The sequence below is a fragment of the Aythya ferina genome, assembly GCF_964211825.1.
Source record: "Aythya ferina genome assembly, chromosome: 1".
NCBI lineage: Eukaryota > Metazoa > Chordata > Aves > Anseriformes > Anatidae > Aythya > Aythya ferina.
This window is the reverse complement of record NC_140296.1, coordinates 43974228-43998568: the sequence shown is the minus strand read 5'-3', so window position 1 is coordinate 43998568 and position 24341 is coordinate 43974228. Positions and strand designations below refer to the sequence as shown.

General features: G+C 39.0%; 1 protein-coding gene across 6 annotated transcripts in view; it reads right to left on the bottom strand.

The window, feature by feature from the left end:
• UCHL3 (ubiquitin C-terminal hydrolase L3) overlaps window positions 1-24341 on the bottom strand; it is a 54011-nt gene that overhangs the window by 22352 nt on the left and 7318 nt on the right. Inside the window, exons 2-7 of one of the 6 annotated variants that reach the window (XM_084527025.1) lie at window positions 21081-21146; window positions 19163-19266; window positions 7184-7312; window positions 5302-5458; window positions 4831-4916; window positions 3668-3715 (exon numbers count right to left, since the gene is read on the bottom strand). In XM_084527025.1, the coding sequence (XP_084383151.1) occupies window positions 3668-3715; window positions 4831-4916; window positions 5302-5458; window positions 7184-7258 (366 nt within the window). In that variant the 5' untranslated portion in view covers window positions 7259-7312; window positions 19163-19266; window positions 21081-21146. Of the gene's footprint in view, window positions 1-3667; window positions 3716-4830; window positions 4917-5301; window positions 5459-7183; window positions 7313-16006; window positions 16129-19162; window positions 19267-19456; window positions 19753-21076; window positions 21147-24341 lie in introns of those variants that run through there. The other 5 variants (XM_084527022.1, XM_084527024.1, XM_084527026.1 and 2 more) reach the window with 5 other exon arrangements.

Genomic DNA, 24341 nt, shown 5'->3' with positions numbered 1-24341 from the left:
ATCACTTAGTCCAACCTCTGACCTAACACTAATCAGTCCTCCACTAAACCATATCCCTAAGCTCTACATCTAAACATCTTTTAAAGACCTCCAGGGATGATGACTCAACCGCTTCCCTGGGCAGCCCATTCCCATGCCTAACATACAACTTATATAGAACAAGAGCTTATAACATCGGTCTGATTACAGACTATTTTAAACCCGAAACAAAGCCTACCCACCCAAGACAAAGGAATAGATGAAATACGTAGATACTGGAACGATAGTTCTGCTTCACTGCTATTACTTTTAACTGTTTATTTCTAGGTGCGCTCACTTTATTTCCAGATCTGAAATACACAACAGAAACAGTAGCAGAAAATCCAGTGGCAGGCTGAAAAAAAATCAAGAAGCCACTGAGACGACAAAAATAATTATCCCAATTTAGTAAGATTGTCAGGCTTTATTTACCATTATAAAAGGCTGAATCCTTAAACATCTGAGAAATGAGAGCCCAGAAAAAAATATTTTCAGAGGAGAACCTGTCTGTAATTCTTCACTATCTTTAAACCTTCAACATCCCAAGACTCCATAAAATTTTACTTTATCTCATGACACCACGTAATGGCATGTTTTGCTTAGAGGAGGGAAAGAACAGCATCTTGAAAGCAGCTGCAGTTGCATTGTCTCTTAACTGAATTAGCAAATCTGACTGCCATACTTGCCACTTTTAGAAGTTACTCTATTCACTGTTGAGCTTAAGCAACGTTTTCAGAAGAATCTGAGCCGACAGTAGTATGCAACACCTACCTGAGGGACAGGCAGAACCACCCTCAGAGCAACCTGTTCTGTTAGGAACCACACCAGCCAAGGTAATCATGCTAGAAGAGTAGGCCTTGCGTACTTTCTTATCTTTAGTTCTGTGGGAGACCTGGAAAAAACCTTTTGCTTGCAAAGCTGCAGCACTTACTACCATTAAGCAACTACGTAAGTCACTTTATTCAAAGGAGATTTCTATGAAAAGTGCCCTTGCTGTTATAGGGATGGTGGGAACAGGGGGAGCAACAAAACCAAGAGAAATAAAGGAAGACAAACATATTCCTCTCCACTGTCCTGAAAAGAAGTTTAAATTCCCAGGAAAGCACTCCTAGCAATTACAAATATGCAGGAGGAATAAGATTCCATTCTTTCTTGATGCAAAAGCAGTAGTAACTTGCCCTGCAGGACAAGTCAACATCGTGCATGTATGATATGCATATGCTACCATCAACATTTTCAAGGGCATGCTGTTCATCAGTCCCTTCACCGTTACATGAAGAAATACACAGCAACAGCCAAAGAGTACCACTGCAAGGTGTAAGACTGGGAGATCGACTCACCCCGACCCCACATTACATTTCTCAGCACATTCTCATTTCACGTATTTTATTTTGCTTAAAAAGAATTGTACTTTACAGGAGGAATTGCTGTGCTTTAGAGATGAAATGGGAGGCCTTGCTGCCTACTTCACCACACAACAATCGTAGGACAGGATCTTCAGGCAATTGCATCTTCCAGTATAATAAGTTATTTGTTTCTTACTTCTTTGATTGATGGATCAAAGGATATTCAGAAAAACACTCCCAGGACATGTATTGAGTCATTGTACTGTTTCAACTTTGGAAACAGAAGGACAGGAAAAAGTTATTTTACCATTCTAAGGAACATCCACATTGAATTACTTCCAGATTTAGCTACATAAAATGGAATAACAAACATTTGGAAAGTCCATTACCTATTCAACATTTTTGTTTAGGCATGGTTGCTGAGACAATCTTAATTTTTTATTATGAAAAAACATCTGCATCTTTCCACACAATTTCTTAATATTTTGTATTGTAATATCTTCATCAGGAAACCAATTAATTTGTGGAAGTTCAAGAAGCTAAGTGTCCCTTATTAAGGGAATCCGTAATCAATTAGAACCTTCCTGAATCTTTATAAAGAAACCCTCAGGAACTATGTAAGCCTTCATCTTCTTCCCAGTTATTCCATAATTTCTGCCAGGAAAATGCACAGATGAACTATTCTCTGGATGACTGCCACCGTACATCAAAACAACTAAATGTTATTCTGTTTTGCAAGTATCTAAGGAAGAGATTCAGAGTCTTCAGTCATTTGCAGAACAACCTCCACAACCTCTCTCTTACTGAGAATCCTTAGAAAAGGGCCATCTAATTTTTAAAAGAAAAGAGACAGGAATTTTTGAAGTCTCTTATTTAAAAGAGGAAGAGAAATCCGCAGCTGCATTGATGTTTCTTCCTGAAATATAGAACCTTCCTTAATTGATTTAGAGAAATAAATAAGAATTTGAAAGAAAATAGAAGACACATGAATGAAGGTCAATATTAATACTAGAAATGATTCAAACAATTCTCTTTTCATCCGTCTTTAACTCAGAATGAGTAAGTATACATTTCCAGATGGCAGGGTGAGGGGGAAGCAGAAAGGTCTGCTTTGCTTTCTTCTGCCATGCATAGAAGACACAGCACAAGCTTTAAGAAAGACAAAACTCACAGTACTGGAAAAATAAAAAAGAAAGAAAGCATATGAGCCACTGAAGTCATAGCAAAAAAAAAAAAAAAAAAAAAGAAAAAGTGGTGCTGGCAACAATCTAATCAATTTTCTTCTGTGGAACAGATACTGAAATCTGAACCAGAAAGATGGAAAATCGCCTTAATAATAAGGAGGCAAAAACTGTTGAGTGGCTTGCTTATGCCTCCTCAGTGACTGACACAGCTGTTCTGCTTCCAAATCCATAAGACTAAAGATACACTGGCACAGGAACTTCAATAAGCATTCACCCCTCTCCTTAAAAACAATTCAGAGCAACGAGACCAGAAAATACCACAGACGCTCCTCAAAACTTCACAAAGCCACTTATTCACCTGGCATTAACCTTATATTTTGCTCAGGGAAACTAAATGTGTAAAACAGATCCTTCCAAAATCGATTTAATTTTTGAGGTTCTGTTCCCATATTTGGTGAAGTACAACAAAGTACAACACTGAGTGCACAGAGACTTTAAACTCAGTCCTATTTTACTCGTAAACACAGATAAAGGAGCATTCTGTAGTACTGATTAAGCAGCACAGCAAATTTCTTTGATCCTAAACATGTTTTTTTTTTTTATTATTTTATGTTACTCCATCTGTGGTGATAAGAGCTTACGTGTATATTTCACAAAATGGTGAAAATTTATCTGAAGTAATATTTGTACACAAGTGACACAAGTACTGAAGCATTTCTTTTCCTGAGATAAAACTTTTCAGACTCTTACACAATGTTTGTTCCACTCGTACGGTTACTATGGATCCTACATCTAGCTATGAATTTGCAACATCCTGATCTCAACTTTCACTAAAACATAATTTCTGGCTCTTCTACTCTGAAATAAAGCTTGAAAAGATCATCTGTGTTATACAAAGGCTTGAAAAGAACAATACAAAAAACTGTAGAGCTTCAAGTTCGTTCCCTTGCCCCCCAACGTCACTTTACTTTGTGCCCTGATTGTTGACAGAGGCTATCCTGAAAATTAAGCAAAAATCTCAATTTCTCTGTAAACCTTTACTATGATTGTTTTAAGCTCCATTATATTCAACTCAAAATAGTTACTAACAAATAAAATTAATAAAAAAAAAAAGAATACCTCAGTCTGACCTTCATGGGCACTGGATTCATGAGTGACGCGAATAGCCTAAAATTAAAGCATATTTCAATCAGACTTTAAACGAGACACTTAAATTATTTTTAAGAATCATTGCATGCTCTTCTTTTTAATCAAACGCCATAGCTGTCATTTCTTTTGCTCAATGCTTGTAATAGATAAATAAAGAAATGAATCAGCAAATAATCTCCACTTCCAAGGATCTCAAGAGGCAAGTGTTTCAGCTTCATCAGATTCAATTCAAATATGTAGCACTTTGTTACTGCAGTTCAACACAGAACAGTACTGGCAAGTGGTTTTGATATTTCAGTTCCTGGCTTAAGTAAACAAAACACTTTAGGTAGAAGCTGTGATCAGACAGCTTGTATCCAACATTTCTGCAGATAATGTCCTCAAACCTCTGCTGTTCCTGTTTGTTATTTCTTCCTTGAGGCACGTGTTAACAACCTTATTCCTGAGGACTTCACAATAAGTTGAATTTGAACTCAGGCTTGGAATTCATCAATATTTTCATTCTGATAGAGGATCATCATTATCATCACGAGCAACAGCATGATTCTCCCCTTCCATCAGCGGCCAGATCTTTCTGTCACATCCTTTGAATCAGCACTAATGATGATCCAACTAAGCACTCAATCAGCTAACTCATCTAACTGTTTGTCATGGGGGATGGGATGGAAGGAGAGGGGGGACTATAATTCTGTCAGGTCAGCTCCTTGTGTGCCCTGAAGAGCTACAGCCAAAGCAAGGTGACTTGAAGGCATAAATGGAAGGAGACGGCAGGACTGTCCTTTCAGCAATAGCCTAAGATCAGCCTAAATTGACCATTAAACTGGATCTTGAATCAACCAAAGTGATTGTGCAGACATTACTCATCCACTTCAAAATCATTTTAAACTAAGCCAGTGAATTAATATGGATGAAGAACATTGACAAAATCCATCCTGCTGACTGAGCTATGGGCTGGCAGGAATACTTTAAACCACCAAATCCATTTTATATTTTTTTTTGCAGCAGCTGTCTGATCACAAGCTCACACGTAAACTCAGATTGTTTAAGTGATCCACTGGACCAAGTCCAGAGGACTTGCTCATGCAAATAATTCTTATACCATTTTCAAAGAGAGTAAAAAGTACAATACTAACTTCATAAGTTTCTAGATATTTGGCCCTTTCTTCAGGAGTCATAGATAATGAATCTTCTAGGAACTTTTTCAGTGATGAATTAGTTTCTTAAAAATAAAAAGAAGACATAACATTAACATATTTGGAACCATGCTTTAAATTCTACATTATTCAAAGCTAGAAGAATGCTTAAAACCAACAAAAGATTTAAAGATAATAACTACATCATATCTGTAAGACAATGAAGGCTGACTGCACAAGGAAATGCTACCTGCTGCAGTTTGAAGTGTTTTCAGTGTTTTAGGATTAGTGTGAAATATTTTTTTATATATAATTATAAGCAGAAATGCTCTTTCAGTAGAGATGAACAGTTATATTCAGAGAAAATAGTACATATCCCAACCTTCCCTCAGTCCTTTCCACAGTGGTAAGGGCAAAAAAAAAGAGGGGGAAAGTACAACAAAAACAAGCAAGCAAATATAAAACACTTACCAAAGTTCATTTTATCTCTGTTGTTTGCAATAGCATGAATTAACCCAATTGTTCCACAAGCATTGTTGATGGTCTGCTTCATGAAATACACCGATGATTTGACATCTTGCCCCTTAGCTTTTATTCTCTCTTCTTCTTCTGTTCTGAAGGTTTCATACTAGAAAGAAAGTTATGGAAGTTTCACCAGTAGTACAAATAGATACTTGTTATGTTATCCAAGCAAAAACAATTTACATAAGTAACAACTACCTAATGAAACCAAAACCCACTTAACACAAGTGGTCCAGCAGCATATGCAGACTTGCCTAACTGAAGAGCTCTGTTATCAGGTCTTATAACTAGCCAAATCCAGTCATGTTTAATTCATCATTTTGAAATGTGTTACCTAACAGCATTTCAAGAATGTTCAATATTAGCACCATCTCTCTTTAATTCAACAAAAAATGTTTAAGGACAGAGGTCTCAAAAGGTTTATCAAGCAACCACTATACTTCAGGTGTTTAATCAGCACGAACCATTCTTGTAAGTTCCACCATTTTACATTACTTTATATTCCTGGAAAAAAATGTAAAGTTCATATAATGTTCAAAATAGGTCCTTTAAAAGCCATAATCATAAGGGAAAGGTTTATTTCCTTTAGTAATAACTCACAAAATACTGAAGTATATGGACTTTTTACTTAGGTGTGACAAATGTAAAGTTTGAATGTAAAACAGAATGAGGAACTCTTCCTGAGAAATTTCTCTCAGATTCTATGCACTGTCAGTGACAAGCAGAACTAAGAAACTTCTCCGGCATCATGATGATTCCACACCTGCAGCTTGTCTCAACGGTCCAAACGTTCTAAGTAAATAGCAGGTGCCTTTACAAAGAATTTTAAAGCGACAGCACTTGTACAAGATAACATAAATAGTCTTAACTGAGAAAAAACGGCCTTAAATGTATTAGAAACAAAATCAGATTAAAGAAGGTAAACAATATAGCTGCCATTCATTCCCTGTCCCCTCAAAAACGTTGCGAATGCTGAAAATACCATTTTGAGCAAAGGTTGGACCAGATCACTTCAAAGAGTCCTTTCTAACCTGACTTATCCCTTAATAAGCATTCACTGGATCAAGCTATTCTGTCTACAGCCTATGATGCCGATTAAGTAAGTCATCAATCTTTAAACTGGACAATAACCCTAAGATTATCTGTATGCTAACAAGGGTATTCAGCTCTACAACTAAGTTCAAGCAAATTGATGCACACTGGGGGGAACAGGGGTGAGGGAGAACGGAAGGAAGCGGCAAAAAGAAATATATACTCTTCCATCTTAGGAATATTCTCCATCTGTCCCAGAAATGAAAGCCATACTGGTACTGATGACTGAATTGAAAATGGATTGATGTTTAGTCAGTACAGCAGTACTCAGGAAGTAGTTGCATTTGATAGAGTCTCACACACAACCTTACTTTGCTCGTGCTATTGTGGCTTTCTGCTAAAACTACGTGAAGTACATTTCTCTTTACTTGTATGTTAGTTTTTCCCACTCTAATTAAAACACTTAACAATAAAGTGCAAATAAACACTCAAAATAAACACTTCTTTTTTATCAAAAGAAAGTTCTGAAGGAAGTATTTTCTTGATTTTTTTTTTTATTTTTTTTTTATAATTAAGAAGTCTCTGAATAACGTTTAAGCCTCATTTTGATTCTGACACCAAGACACAATATTTACAGATTCACACAATGCTTTGGGTTGAAATAAACCTTTGAAGATCGCCTAGTTCCAATCCCCCTGCTATGGGCAGGGATTTCTTCCAGGAAATCAGGTTGCTCCAAGCCCCATCCAAGCATTAATTTACAACAAAAATGATATAATGGTTACTAAAGAACTTTTACCTTTTCTGTTATCGGAAAGAGAAGAAGCACTGCACATACAGGTCTTGGCACCATGCTAAGCAGTTCCGGCTCCATACCATAGACATCTACAAATTGCCAGTCAGGATGTATACCTAACTGTTTGAGAAACTGGAAAAGAAAATACAGAATAATATTAAATGAGTGAGCTGGTATACTTTGTAAGAAAGAGTTAATTGTATGTTATGGCACACTCAAATCCTATTTTGAAATACTACATTTTAGACAAAAAAAATACAGACGTGGGAGAACTCCATGTATTTTTGAAAAAGTAAACATTTCACAACTCCCATATTTCTACTAGAAAAATCACATTCTGTAGGAAGATCTCCAGTCACCCGGGGTTATCAAATCTAAAATATGGAAAGTGTCCTGATAAACAGCTAGAAGTTTAAAGTGCCTGAAAACAAACTTGCAGCAAGTAATATTTCTCTGCTCTCCCTAATGAAAAAAAGAACTGTTAACTTCTACAGCATTTCTTTAGCCAGCTCTTCAACAAATCGCAACTCTGCGGTTTCCAATAATGTTCCCAAAAGCAATACAGTAGAAGACCAGAGTATTTTGCCTATTCTTTCTTAGAAGGAAAAGCTTCATTCAAAGCTTCATTGTACTTCCTGTACGATGCTATTTGAGGAAACCTCTTTATTGATACATTTGCAGTCAAGACGTTTAAGAAAAATAAGATGGTAAAATGAATCATCTATGCCTTTCTCTTCCTTCCAAAATTCACCCAGTGAGCAGATTCACAAATACACACAAAAGAGTTCAAGTAATAGTTACACCATGTTTGAGTAGATTCACACCTATATAGATATGCCTGTAAGAAATATAAAAACTAATCTTATTACAAAAATGAGGATTTTATTAAAAAGAAGAAGAAACGTCTACTTCTGATACAAGATCCCTTCAAATACCAATTTCAATTCATACTAGGCAAGAAGCAAGGTTACGGTCTTTCAGGAGACACAGCCAGTGGTTAACCCCCAATATTTAGAGATACGAAGGGCACAGTTTCTAGAAAGGGTGAATAGACTACATGTGTTTATGAGTACAGAAGATTATCATTAATTTTGTTGTAATCAGCAACATTTAGGAATATCTTCTAAAAAGGGGGAAAGAATAGGAAATATGAAATAGAAAATATAGAAATTAAGAGAACCAAGGTGCAGTTTGCAGCCAGTATTCTGAAGATAAAAAAAAATAAATTACACTTTACCATTTTAAATGTATTCCTCTCTTTCCACTCTAAGGCAAGAAATCAAAACAAAGAACAACTTAATTTTGAAAACAAAAAGTTAAAAAGAGAATCTTTGAAAAATTACATATGGGTTCTCTCTGTACCTACAGAACCAACCTAAACCGCCCACAAAGCCAGTTCAGTATTTGATTGTCTGCACTGCAAAACATGGAGACTTTCTGTTCATAATGTAATGCCACGTAAAGATTTTTTTTTCCCCATTTTCATTTTTTTCCCCGTGTTTCCACTAAAAATGAACAACACAAATTGACCATAAACTCAAAGAGCAAAACGGGAGGTGAAAGGAAAAGTGTCTCTTACCAAGATGTAAGGAAGATTTGGTCTCTTATGTATGGGTTTGTGGGACTGGGCACAAGTCCACAATCGAGGCTTTGAACAGCTTTCTAACTGATGTTAACACAAGGTAGCCCTTATGTATGACAAGAAAATTAACTCAGGAGATTGCTTATGTAATACACCAAGATCTTTTGGTTCTATATCACCTTTAAGTCTTGCCAAGATTAGGAATAAAGCCAAATCACTATCTTTTAATGAAAATTATACGGAGGGAACATGTGAGTTTTTACTAGCTGATAGAACAGTAAGAATTTTATTTTTAGTGTCTATTTTAACCTGCCAAGTTATGAGGATAATTACCACTTTGTGAATGACAGAAGAAAAGTTCAGAAGGAGAGGGGAGTACATGTAGCTGCGTTAAAATATTATTTGTACTTCAAGTGCTTCTATGATTCTAAGCTTTCCATCATTTTCCCCGTTGTTACTCAGAACTGTGGTAAATGTAACACAACTGAGAAAACACTTGTTATTATTTTGCAAGATTACATGAAAGAAGGGTACAAAAACCCAACAAAATAAAAAGACACCTATGGAGAAAGTGACCCCACAACCAGATGAGGCAACACTAAAAGAATCACATTAGGCTACTGAATAAATAAATGATGCATATTCTCTTGTCTTGTTGCCTTTCACAGGCTGGGGAAAAACACATCCCCTAGATGCAAGAACAGCTACTCAAACTTCTGAACGATATATTCATCATAGCAAACACTTCACAGAAAGAATGCTTTTCAGTATTCACATTACCGTAACACCCAGGAACTTTAAAAAGTTAAGTTTCAGTATTCAATGACAGCCATGGCTAGAAGGGGTGGTCAACACTACAGAGGAACACCAAGAACATAGCCTTAGTATGGCAGGCAGCAAATTTTACACACAAACAGCTTAACAACTTATTTTAGAATCATCAAGGAAAGACTGAGATCAAAAATAGGCTAATAAGGCCCTTCTGCTTCCAGAAGGCTTCATTCAAGTCTGGAAAAAAAATGTTAGAGATGCCTTTCTGAAAATTGCATGAGTAAAAGGTAAAAAAATGGCAGCAAGTGCCCATGTGCAAGAAAGACTGCCAGATGAGTTTACAGATGAACAATAGATGGCAGGGTGCAAAGATCCCTTGAAACAAATAGATATAGCTTATTCTTAGCATGAAGAAATGCAAAGGGGAAAAAAAATAAAAAAAAAGGTTCAAACAATGACACAGCCAGACAAGCAATCTTTTGCAACTGTGTTCTGAAGGGATAAAAGCAATGGAACGCTATTTAGCAAGGTCTGGCAAGAGAAATTTTAAAGGAGTAAAAACAAGTTCTTAGGAACCAGGGAAAGTTATTTAGAGAGACAAAAATCCATGTTAGATGTGACACAGGAAGCTCAGAGGAGTCCATTTGCAAGCAGTAGTTTCAATTTTGGCAAATTACCTGAACACCATAGAAATAACTAAATGAACCCTCCTTTCTCTTCCTTTGTCTTTTCCTAGCTCTTAGACCAGTCATGCTGGCACAAAGATCACCGAGTTACCTACCAGCAGGTAGGTAACTTCCACACTTGCCAAAACACTCCTGTTTTAGAACAGCAGGCAGTTCTGTATGCTTTTGAGACAGTCTTGTTCAGAGGTGAGGACTTCTGCTGCTTTGCAGCAATTACCCAAGCAACTCTATCTAAAGATACTTACTGGACAGAACAAATAAGGTTCTTTGCACTGTATTTGAGGGCTCATCCACTCTCCATTTTTTATTTTCCTCTTATTTTTCATGTTAAACTGAGCATATAGTATGCTAGCAGCTTTATATTACTCTAGATCTGCAAAAGAGAGTATTAGGTATTTTTCTGTCACTTATCGTGTTGCTGACTATTCTTTATCTTTGAGCACTTAGAAAAGAAAAAAATAAAACATACTCACTTATATTACAGAAGTCTCACACCAGCTGAGAAGGAAATACAGACAACACACTTGTCCATGTCTAGTTGACCAACTTTTTCAGAGCTTTACTTTTAATAATAATAATACAAAGTATTTTTGTTTAATTTTTTTGTTGTATTTGAAATCGTCTCTGTCGTATTAAAGTGTCATCCTGAATGAAAGATTCCTCCTTGTTTTTTCATTGTTCAGCTAACTATGAGAAAAAAAAGTCACTTCTGAAATTAGTTGTCTTTTCCATACACATTAGCTGCACTTTGCATAATTTTCTCCTTTTTGCTCAAGTATTCCAGAATGCCCTTCCTTCTTACCTGACATCTAGACTTCACTGGAAAATTCCAAACAATTTGCCTTCAAGTGCAATTGTTCAGACTCATTTCAATATCTGCAACAGTCGAACTGAGAATATTAACACATCAAATTTGCTTAAAAAAAATACTCAACCTTTTGCTGCATTGTAGAACTCAGGCATTGTATTGTAGAGTTCAGGAAATTCACATAGGCCCTATTTTCAAGGGTGCAAATGTGGGACCCCAATTTTCAGTTCTTTAAAATTGTCTGCTGAGAGCAAGAGTTTCCTCAAAATTGGCAGGTAACAGCATTAAACTACTCACAAACAAGAACTCGTCCAAGCTGTGAATGTGGAGGGCCATGACTACTGCGATTACAAGACAATACAGACTGCAGCAACACAAAAAAAGTATGACCAAAAGCCACCACGGATGAATGTGTAACTCCTGAGGTCAAACTGAAAGGAAGCACATGGAAAGAAACCAGAGGGACAGGCTATCCAAAAGGGATAGAGGTGCATTGCTTAAACACAGAGGCACACAGTTCTAAAAGCTGAAGTCCACCTAGTGCTGAATTTACAGGCCACTCATCTTCAGTTCAGTCTCTGGGAAGGTTATGGAGCAAACCTTCCTGGAAGCTGCTCCCAAGCACAAGAACAAGTAAGTGATGGAGAACAGACAGCACCAACTTAACACAGGCAAACAATGCCCAATTAACCTGGAAGCTTTCAATAGAGAGAGCACTGCCTGCATGGGTAAGGTGCAGGGGAGGGAAAGCAGTGCAGAGTCTTTATACAGCAAGGCCTTTGGCAGAGTCACCCACACCATCCCTAGAGCCAAACCAGTGAGATACATGAGCTGGATAATGGGGAAACTGGTGGAAAACTGGCCAGACTGCCAGGTTCAAAGGGTGGCCAACAGCAACACAAAGTGCAACCGGCAGTGACCTCTCTCGGGTGTCACTGCAAATGCTGTTTAACATCTTCCTTAATGACCAGGACGGTTGCATACTGCACACTCAACAAATTTGGATATTACACCAAATTGGAAAGAGCACTGGAGGGCAGGGCTGCAATTCAGAGGCAATTTCAGCAGGCTAGAAAAATGAGCTGACAGGAACTTCATGAAGTTCAAAGACAAATGCAAAATCCCCCATCTGGAATGGCATAACCTCATGCAGTCACACAGGCTCAGGGCTAATTGGCTAGAAAATAACTCTGCTGAGAAGGATCAGGCCATCCTGATCAATAATAAACTGAACGTGAGTCAATGTGCCCTTGCCATAAAAGCCAACCCCTATCACTGGTTGCCATACTAGCAAGGGAAAGTAGGCAGAAGTAAGACCTCCCCTCTGCTGGAGGATTGTGAAACTCTCCGGAGAGCTGTGCCAATGCCTTGAGCTCCCTGTTATGACTGAAGCATCAACACGCTGAAGCAAATCCAGTAAAGAGCCACCAACAGGGACAGGAGCCTGAAGCCTTGTTGTATGAAGAAAGGTTGAAAGATGGGTTAAAACCATCTTAAGAAAAGGCAGGGGAGATGGGGGACAGGACACTCGATATTGGTGTTTTCTACTAGCTGAGGGAGGCTGCAGAGAAGATGATGACTGACTCATCTCAGAAGTACACAGTAGAACAGTGAGAAACAATGGACACAGGCTGGAATGTAGAAAATATGAAATTGGTAGGGAAAGCATTTTAAGACAATACAAAAGAAAAAATAATAAGCATGGTCAAACTCTAGCACAGGCTGTCCAGGAGCCTGTGGAGTCTCCACCCTTAGAGGAATTCAGAACTTGGCAAGCCCCTGAGCAACCTGCTTGGACCACAGAACTGTACGAAGTCTTTTCCAACCTACCTGATTCTATTCCAAGTCACCACAAACTGTCAATCTGCATGTCTAAAGGTTAGTTAACAGAAAAAACAACATCACTGTAACATGCCTAAATGCATTTATTATAAGTTAATTTAGACATTTCTGTGGTATAACCTATGTTGTTCTCACTGTTGGTACCACTACCTTTATCTACCTTAACTGTTAAGCATCAAAAGCAGCACAGAACAGTGAATCTTTAATGCATGATTTTGTTCCAACACGTGCTGGCTACCTTTAAAATGAATTAAATTTCATGAACCTCAAAAATATAGTTTGGGCTAATTTAAAGAGCCTCAAAAGTCAGCTGAACAAAGGCAACCAAACAAACTCTTGACCCAGGTGACTTGACTTCAGCAGACTCAAGCAGTGCCTCTGCCAACACAGCCACAGAACCAGTAGGAGGATACGATTTATGGGGCTGACAGAGATATGGGAAGGGAAACTGGGATAAGAAAACTTAAAGAGTTCAATTTACTTTGAACAGCAGACTACTGAAGTAGTCAATGAACATTTTAAATGCTGTCTGAAGTAGCTATGTTCTTTTCTACTTTGTCAGTTGCAAATAAAAACAACATGAAGACTAACATTGAAATAAAATGGACTTTGAAATCTAGGTGCCAGCGAAGTTGGACAGCACTTGTAAGTATTTCAGGAATGCCACATTCTAAATACTAAGGCATTATACTCAAAACCAAGACTCTTCCATTTTTCTGGGGTGTTTGTATAAAAGTTGGAACCACAAGAACAAAAATGAGAAAAAAAAACAAAGACATTTCCAGACACTCAGACAAAAGTCAAAGAGCTTTTGTGGGAAGAACCAACGATTGCAATCCTCTTCCAAAGGCAAACCAAGACACCGACAGAGTCTACATTATATTGTACTTCTGCTCAATGGACTACAGAATCACTGTATCGCAGCAAAACCACAGTTAAGAATTTCTTCCACAAAAATGAAAATGTGTATGGTTTTAGCAAACTGGAAGGACTAAGTCTCTATTTAGATGTAATCAGTATTTCATAACTTTATCATCAGTGATCAACATTTTGTAATTGTATCATTAAGGCATAAGAACTTTTGGCACCCTGTTGAATTGAAGCTGATCTTTTCCCCTAAACAGTAGTAAGACACTGTATATAATGTCTGATGGAGCTATCACCAAGAAAAATAAATAAAACCAACAAAACACCCTTAAATGACGATTTATATGAGCCTACAAATAGAAGGTTGTATTTAAGCCCTCTAAGTAACCTGCTCTTACTGAACTAATCCTTACTAAACTGTAATGATCCACGTTACAAATACAAGCATGTAATAGTTTGCTTTCAATTCTTCATATATATTATTTCTGGAGGCATATTACAAAAAACTGCTTCAGAAATTAGTATTTTGTTTGGGCATTATAAGAATGTACTTCTTAGTTCTTTCACTATGACATTTAGGGAATTTAAAGGAAGGGATCCTTTTTCAATAAGGTTTAGACAAAGTGTCTTCCAGTCCATTAATCCAAGTGACTTGACATTAAAATATAGAAATGCCTGTCAGAAACTTCAGTTCCATACTGCAGGTCAAAAGGTATATTGCTCGGGAGCAAATGCACGGGCATAACTTGCACAAAGCATTTTATTCTTCTTTACCAACCAGTCTCCACTTAGAGCGGCCACAGTATGGTCTTACAGGAACAATAGATGCTCCATTACAATAAATTTATCCATAAAGTTCAAGATTTATTACAAATTCTTAAGTACCCTCAAGCACCATATTTCAGGACCTCACAATAAAGTTCATGGAATACAGCCCATTCATTTATCATTACATTTTTTCAAGTTTATTTTAATACGCAGTGAAGGAGAGAAAAGAACACAACTTCACCAAAAATGTGATAGATCTTACACCCACAAAATTTTTATCCTTCTAACTGTGTTAGCTTCTTCAGGGTGTCTAGAAGAGCAGTTCTGACTCACAGCTAGAGCTCCTGGTCTTCATGGTGATAGTTAAATGTCTTGAATATAACCCATCAAGCAGCTCTGAAACTTCGTATTTGTTATTCACAGGTACTACCACACGTATTGAACCGGGATCTGATCATCACCCAAACAGCAATGCAACGTACTGCACAGAAACCTGGTCTACACAGCTAATTCAGATTCACTCAGAAACCTCTCTTAGCAAGCAAAAGCTTTGGAGTGCTCTGAGGACAAGTCCTGAGGTGGAACTATCAAGCCAGTGATTCATGACAAACTTGTTCCTCTGATCTAAATAATTGTTCGTAATCAGCATGAGCCTGAACAATCCACACTTACAAATAAGCTGTTGCATGCGTTCTTTTTACAGTGTAATGAAATAACAAGCGAATTACACTGATTCTGCTGGTCCTTTAAGCTAAGGAAAATGGAGAAGTAGGGAACCACCAGCTAACCTATGTGGTGAACCAATAGGTCTTGTCTTCTACTCTGTAGCATGCTGTTCACTAAACAAACATCCTTACCAGTACTGGTAAGGATTACAGTTGTTACAATGCTCAGCTTATTTCATTGGAAAATAAATGAGCAACTAAGAAAAAAAAAAAAAAAAAAAAAAAAAAAGAGCAGAAAATGCTAAAAGCTACAAATACAAATAGAAGAATGAAATGCACAGTTTTCTCAGCTTTTGATTACTGAATGACCTACAAAGACAGATCCAAGTTCTTTTTCAACTATTCATATGAGTAATGCTCTAAACTCCACAACACCTCATAATTTTCCCCCTTGCAACATATCTATTGCAACATAAGAACAACCTGTTTAAACTTAATAACAGGGCTCTACAGCTTGAGGTATTTTAAACCAGAAGGGAGCAACTGGTCTCACGACAATCCTCCTTCGCATCTGCCTCCTGCTTACTCTTTGCTGTGGCACGGCCTTGCCACTTCCCCTTTGTTGGCTCTGTGGAAGAGATTCTGGGGCTCTCTCTTCACAGAAAGATCCAAAGACCCAGTTCTGGTCTTCCCCTTTCTGAGGCTATGCTCACAGCATGAATTCTTGGAAAGAAGCCTATCTCCACTATTGCCACTTTGCTTACAACAGAAGAGTTGCTGTTAAGCTTAAATGCCCTTTTGAAAATGTGTAGTTATGTTATTTCACATCACATGCACCTTCACTCCATGCAGCAGCTCATCTATGAGGACCACCACCACCAATGCACGTCAGGAACTGCAGGCACTGCCCTTCCAGTGACTCTGGTCAGTTGGGTTTTCTTTTGGGGAAGCTTGTGTGACAGTGCTGCAAACAGTTCATAAAATGGAAAGACCTTCTAGGAAGAGTTAATTTCCTCAAGGTAATTAACTAATCTCTATATTTGCCCGATACCTAACTGGATGAAGACTGGGTGTATCCAGTTTCTGCCATCTGTTCTGGGATCTTTATTACCCCCAGGAAGTCACAGCTGCCAAGAGGGTCCATAGACTGAAATTCCTTTACATAGCTGACATTGCATTAATGGCTTTAAAAAAACAAAAAAAAAAGAGTAGGATCAAAGACCTGAAAATAATGCTGGAAGGTAGCTGCAAAAAAGCCCTATATCATAAGACAAACCCAAATCACAGACAACTTTGCATGGTATAACTCTGGGCTACCTGAAGCCAGCACTTGAGCTTCAAAACCAGATGCTGTCAATTACCGGAGCCTTACCTCGACAGAGCAACGGCATGAGTTGACATGGTACCTTATATAGCAAGTAAAGATATTTCTTAGAACAGGAAAGATCAAAAAGAAAAAAAAAAAAAAAAGACTAATTCATCTACCAATACTACTTTTTTTACCTACACTTCCTAGGGAACTAATCACAGATTGCAAGCCACACTGAAGTGATGTCATGATGAGGAACAATTAGCTTGCATCTGATCTTTTCACTCCCAACATTCATAAGCAGTCTGACTATTTTTGGTGATATAAGAAACTGAGAAAAAAAAAACAAGATACGCAGCCAGACATCATCTGGTGAACAGTGGGCAGATAAAACTTTCTCACATTTTTTCTCCCATTAGTAGAGGGGCTTCAGAAGCTTCAAGAAGAGGGGTAGCACCTGAGGTCCCACAGCTGAAGGTCAAAGAGAAGAAAATTATCTGTCATCACTACACTGACTGGAGCTTTGTAAATGCTGAATCATCAACTCTTTCTATATTGGAGGTGGACTGACAATACTTTATAATCCGTTCCATCAGACTGCAGAAGTGGAGAGAAAAGAGCATATCGTGACGGTTAAATTAGTGCTGTATGGTACATTTAGCTACGCTGACTTCTCTCTTAAGATCACTACAGATACATCGCAGCAGTATCCTGAGTGAGTCACTGCCATTGGAAATCTTTAAAGCTGAGAAAGATTATTCACATTTATCCTCTCCAGCCAACTTCCAAACCTTTTACATAATTCCAATCCATATGCACAAATAAAGGTCCTATATACTAAGAAATTAAAATTCCAAGACTTGCATTAATACAAATGCTTTCACTAAGGGAAAATAAATCAAGATATTTTGGAAAGATTTTACACACGCTGCAACTGCGAAATACCAGCTCTTTTCCATTATCTCTCAAATTCCTGCCAAAGTTTGAAACAGTCAACATACATGACAACGCACATCTCAACAATGGGTTCATTACCACATCTAACAACAGCATTAATAGTAGCGTAAGTAGTATGTTTCAAGGGCAGTCTAACTTTCAAGTAAAATAAATGAAAAAAAATCCAAAACAAAAATAAAACCAAGAAGCATATAGCTAAAGGTCTGTGTAAGAAGATGCATGTATTAATTTACTTCTAGACCTACATGCTGCAGCTATAAGAAGCATACCTTTTTTATCCTGAAGAATCCTCTATTTTATAGAGTACAGTGACATACAGCACCAGAAAAAAAAAAGAAAAAAAAAAAAAAAGGACTGTAACAACTGTCCTTGCAATTAACTCCACAGGATTTTTAGAAAATGTGCTTGCAACTTCATTTGGATGTCAAATTATTATTACTATTGTGTTAAACAGAGGTAGGTCACGAATAACTGGTGACTAACACTCCTGTTGTTATACAGAACAATGACTAATAATGCAAGGTGTACTTTTATTCAACACAGACCTTTGTTGTGTTTATGTTTTGTTTTGTTTTTTTTCCTCTATTTTGGAAAAAAAAGATCCATCTTAGTCTAAATAATAACTAAAACTACTGCTCAGTTAAGTCTGGCAAAATACAGTGAAAGCAAAAGCTGACCTTGTCTAAAGTGGCCCTTTCCATAAAGATTAACAAGAAAATCCCTGTGAAGTGAAAGTTCACATAAACCACAATCATCCATAACGAAGACATAATATACATCACAAATGCAAAGCTGATGGGCAAAGGAGGTTTTGAATACATTTAAAACAGTTCATTTAACACTATTCCAGGATATTCTCCATATTGCATAAACTTAACAATACCGTATTTGGAAAAAGTCACTGTTTTTTCCTCCTTGGTTTCTACTTTACAGCTGATAACACTTCATTTCATGTGAGCACAATGCACTCACCCCAACACCTGATTGCACCACAGCAGTAATAATTCACAAATGGTAAAATTACTTGTGTCAGGAAATGAGAAAGCCAAGTACAAAATGACCCAGCAATGAATAACTCTTCACCCACCTGCATACTTGATTAATGAATTACAACAAAAAAAAATAATTAAATAATAATAATAATTCTCCACAAACAGAAATTCCCAATTTTCAAAATATTTCAACAAGGTAATAGTTTCAAGAATGTCATCTTACTGCTGGAAGCTTTTGGCTCAAGCACCATCTGTAGCAAAATCAACATGCCTTTCTCTAGTGTGGATTCTACTATACTGACAAGAACAACAGCAAAAAAAAAAAATAAAATAAAGTGATGCCAACATAGTCACAAATAATCAGCAAGGTACAAATACAGTAAAAATACGTTATTTCTTCTCATCAGCCAAAGGAGAAAAGGACTGAGACATGGTGAGGTAAGCAGATCCACATGACCGTACAAACCCATCATGTACAGATCCATAATATATATAAATATAACAACGTTTTAATCAATAATTAATAAGATAAAGCCCTCCCTGAAACATATCAGGGATTATGTTACGTTAACAGGCTGATTGTCTCACATCTGTAGAGCACGTTTATTCTCTTTTCCTTTACCACTTGCGTTTTATACAGGCTTTTTACGTTACACCGCGTACTCAGAGGCTGCACAGGAGGTCCCAGCAAGGTCCAGGAGCAGAAGGCAGCGCACGAGCACCCGTGGGACTTACTCTCGTGGGGGCAGCGGGAGCCTCTACTGCAGGAAACGAAAGGCCTGGAGCTGCAGAGGGCCTAAAGGTTACCTCACACCAACGCTGCTTACCTGATTCGTGACCTGGAAAGAGAGCAGAAAACGGAGGGGGGGGGGAGGTTACGAGCGCGGCCAGGCCTGAGGGACAGCCCCCCCGTGCACACACACGCGCCCCCCACGCACCGCAGCACCGCCAGGCCCTGCTGACCGCCCTCCCCTTCCCCTCGCCGCCCCCCCGGCCCGCGGGCAGCCCCCGTGCCCGTCCCCGGGCCACTCACGTCGGGGTTGGCCTCCAGGGGCAGCCAGCGGTGCGGCTCCATGGCGGCGGGCACGGCCCCGGCGGCTGACAGCGCCTCACGCCGCCGCGCTCAGCCCGCACCCGGGACCGCGCCACCGCGACGGGCGGCTCCGGGGGGGACCCGCAGGGGGAACCCGCCCTTTGCTTGTCCTCACACACGCCCCTCCCGCCCTCAGCGGCAGCGAAACAAGGCAATGAGCGCCATCACGATCGCCTAGTTATTCCCGGCTGCTCCCGGCTGGGGATGACCGGAGGATTGTCCCCTCGGTCCTTGCTCGGCTCCCCCCCGGCAGTGGGCTCTCCCGGCGAGGCGACGGCCGGTGCCTCGGCCGCCCCGCCCGCCCGTCGGGGCCGGCATGGCGAGCGGCAGCCGCCGGGGGGCGCCGCGGGGCCGCCGCGCTGCAACGGCCCCTGCTCCAGCGGCCCCTGCTCCAACGGCCCCTTCCTTCTTCAACGGCCCAAAATCAAAACCCGTCATGGCACTGAATAAAAGTTGTTTTATTGGAGAAAATGGGTGTGGAGCTGTTGTTTCTTTAATGATTAAGGTGTAGTGTTTAAACGTTCGCAGAAGCACGCTAATCACAGAACAATAAAAATTAATGAAACAATGATTAGCTCTTAATAAAGAGTAATAACGATTAATGAAAAGGTTCAAAGGGAATTGGTTCTATGATGCGCTTATTATAGCAGCAAGTTTCCCCAAAAGACTTCAGTCCTCCTCAGCCTTCAGACTCAGCAAGGACTCGGTTAGTGAAGTCCTCAAGGGATCCACTAAGAAGTAATAAAACAAATGTTTTGCATTTTCTCTTCTAAAGCTGTGAATCCCCTCATACCTTCCCATCTCTGGATCTCAGGAGCATATACATACCCTATCTTGACCTTTCACCTAAGATCAAACACAGCATAATATATATATATAACACGCATATAATATGTATATCTAATTTAGTGTTATACCTCCTTTCAAATTATCTCAAAAAAGAACAAAAAAGGAAGGAAAGTGTATAAACAGATTCCCCAGTCCTGCTAGGGCTGCCCATCCCCTTGCTCTGAACGCACCACACTTCAACCCGTACTCAATACAGGCTTCAGCTGATGTCTAGCTGTGGCTCCTTGCAGCTCTGCCCCCATGACTTCTGGGGTCTTCAGGCAGCATAAAGGCACTCTGAGAGGGACAGTCAAAACAGATTTATTTATTTCTCTCTCTCTCTTTTTTTTTTTTTTTTCCAGATTGTGGGAATGTTGTTTTCTTCAGAGCTGTGGGGTCACTAAAGGGACAAGAGATTTGTTTGCCTCATGCTTATCTGACAAACAGGTGAAAAACAAGGAACCAAAAATTTTAAAAGGCCTTTTTTTTCCCCTTTTTTCACTGGCAGCCTTACAATTCACTAAATGTCTAACTTTGTACTGAAAGCTGACAAGAAAACTGTGGTAATTCTTTGCTTCCTTAAAAGAATAGATTACCTCATTTGTTACAGGGTGCTTGTACCTGCCTCATGAACGTGCGGTGAACTGTTCTCCATGCATGAATTTGCTTTGTTCAGACTGGTTGCCATCTCCCAACTGCATATGTATTTCTGCTCTTAGCCCAGGTACTCACCTCCTGAACCCCTCCAAGAGAATCCATGGGCAGCCTGTGGAAGGCAAGAGGCATATGATGCGAAAGCTGTAAGAAACAGAAGCGAACACATGAACGTTGTCCCTTCACCACACCGTATAGGAACTGTTAGCTGTTTCTCAGTCATGATTCAAAGATCGAAGCCGTAATTCCTTTAAGTGGTATATTCTTTATTGCAGCGCTGGATGCACGGGGGATCTCTCCACCTATCGTGCATACCCAAAGCAAAAAGCAGTCTTGAATTTATACAATCAATCTATCAATATTCTACAAGCACCTATACATATGCATTACCTATCCCCGCCTTCCCTCGCTTCTCATGCTAATTAGCCTGTTGGCACCTTGCGCCTGCGTAGAGCCTTCCAAGAATTGTGGGCAGGGGTCTTTGGGACGTGGGCAGGGGTCTTTGGGAGGAAGACCCCGAGTCTTCCTCACAGTGTACTTTTCACCTTTGGTCAGGAATCTGCTGAATTGGCAGGTTTCTTAATTGCAAGAGCTGGTTGTTGCTAATTCTTCCATTTGTTGTATCTTTATAATGAATTCCAATGTCCAGTTTTGAGATTTATAGTCCTTACGTTTGTTTCTCTGTCCGTCTGCCGCTTCCTTATCATGAGTTCCAGTGTCTTGTTTCGAGATATACAGTCCATGTCTGGGGATTGTCCTTGCCTCCCCAATGCCTCCCCAATACCTCCTTAATCATTCCCCCCTTTTCTTTTCCCATGCAAATTCTTTTGCATCAGATACTTTCATTATTTACAGTAACACAACAAAGCAGGCATCTAAACAACATGCACACAAATATTCCTAATGCTACTAATGCGATTAGAGCAATGAACACTTGTTTCAACCATTGAAAATTGGGCAACCAGGAGGTTAACTTATTCCATATTTCACTAAAACTCCACGAAAGATCATCTTTACTGATATCATGTAGGATCCTTGTCTGCTTCCATATTTCTTCCAGGTCGGTAGAGATCCTTCCACTCTGATCTACATACATACAACAACTTGTGTTTATTACTGTACAGACTCCCCCTTGAGTGGCCAGTAACAAGTCTAGGGTCATCCGCTTTTGTAATACTACCTGTGATAAACTAGATATCTCTTCTTGTTGAGCCTTTATAGCATCCAGAATTTTGTTTTCTAACTTCTCTATAATTGCAGAAATATTAACTATTGCCTTTTCCAATTCACTCACTCCTAACCATGTGATAAACCATCGAACGAAACTATGAAAAGCGGTGTGTCTCTCTATCAATGGATTGTTAATTTTTCGTCTGATTCTCCGCATATGAGTTCTCAAGTAACCTCGAGGCACTACATCATGTACTGTCATATTGGGGACTACCGCTCCAAGAGTGCAAGTTCCCTTCCAATTCTCAGGCAAGACCTTACGGGCTGTATCGTTGCATAGCCAATACCACCCTTTTCCTTCTGGAACCGTCCAGCTGGTTGAATTTGCCCAGCCACTAGTCATACTAATATCAATTGTTCAATTACAAGATGTCTGATTTCCCACATAAGTAGTATCCGTATTTATACAATGCTGTTTTCCTATACCCTTAGGCGGGTTACACCTTTGTACACATACATAATAGGATTCTAACGGCATGAAGCTACTCACTTCTAGTTCCAAAACTTCCTAATATTTTCGACCCCAAGATGTGTTTTCCCACAAATTAGTCCAAGATAAGTTTGCAGGCAAGGGAATCCCGATTAACGATACACCCTTATTCCCATGCTGTGGCAGATGGGTGCATACCCAACAGTTCGTCTTATTAGTTACTTGAGAAATTGTTTGTATTAAGGTCAGGTGTAAGTTCTCATCCCAAGTTGCCCACCCCGAATCCGAGAACCGCACCCCTGCAATCATTAGGATCTGGAAAACCGTAATTTTGTTGGTCCAATTGGAGTGGTGGTCCATATCCTCGCCGGGACCTTCTTCACCCTTGAATTGTGGATCCAAGCTGCTTGCTTCTTAATCTTAATGGCGGTGTGTGTTGTCAGTAATACTTGGTATGGTCCCATCCACTTTCCTTCCATTTTTCCTGTAGGGGTTGTCCTGAAAAAGTCTTTATATATATATAATTCCCGAGCTTAAAGGGGTGGATCGGTTGATCCAACCCTCTAGCCCTGGTCCCTAAAACAAATTTATGTACTTTATTTAATTGTTTCTGAAGTTCAGTTATATAAGCATATAAATATTCTGATCCTAACTGCGTTAGGTCCTCTCCACTAAATAGAAATTGCTATGGCCTTCCACATAAGATTTTGAAGGGACTCAAATTCCCTTTTATTCTAGGTTTAACTCTAATTCCAAGTAATGCTAAAGGGAGGGATTGAGGCCATGACAAATTAGCTTCTTATTCAATTTTAGCTATTTATTGTTTAATTAAATGGTTCATTTTTTCTACCTGTCCACTTGCCTGTGGTCTATAAGGAGTATGCAGTTGCCAATCTATCTTTAGAATCTTACTTATCTGTTCTACCACTTGTGCACAAAAATGTGAAACTCTATCAGAAGACATTGCTACTAGAATCCCAAAGCATGGTATTATTTCATTTAACAAGACTTTAACCACTTCTCTTGCTTTGTTTGTTCGACAGGGAAAGGCTTCAGGCCTTCCTGAAAACGTGTCAGTCAGAACCAGTAAATAATGATACCCCCCTTTTCTAGGGAGTTCTGAAAAATCAATTTGCCACTGTTGCCCCAAATAATTTCCTTTACCGATTATTCCAAATTTTATTCTATTCTTGGTATTGGGGTTATTGTGTAAGCAAATGCTACATTGTTGAGTTACTTGTTTTATCATATCGTCCCACTAATGTCTGACTCAGGCTCTTATGCAGTGTGCCAGCTCCCCAATGCGTTTTATTGTGTTCTGTAAGAACTATGGGCCATGTCAAACTAGAGGGTATTACTATGTGGTTATCTTTTAAATATACTCATCCATCTGGTTTCATTTTACCTTTCAAATCTTCAATTAATTTTAAGTCTTCTTTTGTATAATTTGGATATAGTTTGGATTTTACCGTCTGGTATCAAAGACAATGCCTTCACCTCAGTTATTTCAGCTGCCTGCTTAGCCTCTGCCAATCGATTTCCAATTTCAAAATCGGTGTTCCCCTTTTGGTGTCCCTGACAATGCATGATAGCTACCTTTTCTGGTTGTTTTACAGCCTCTAACAATTTTAAAATTTCTTCAGCATACTTTGTGTTTTCACTGAGCGGTCAGCAACCCA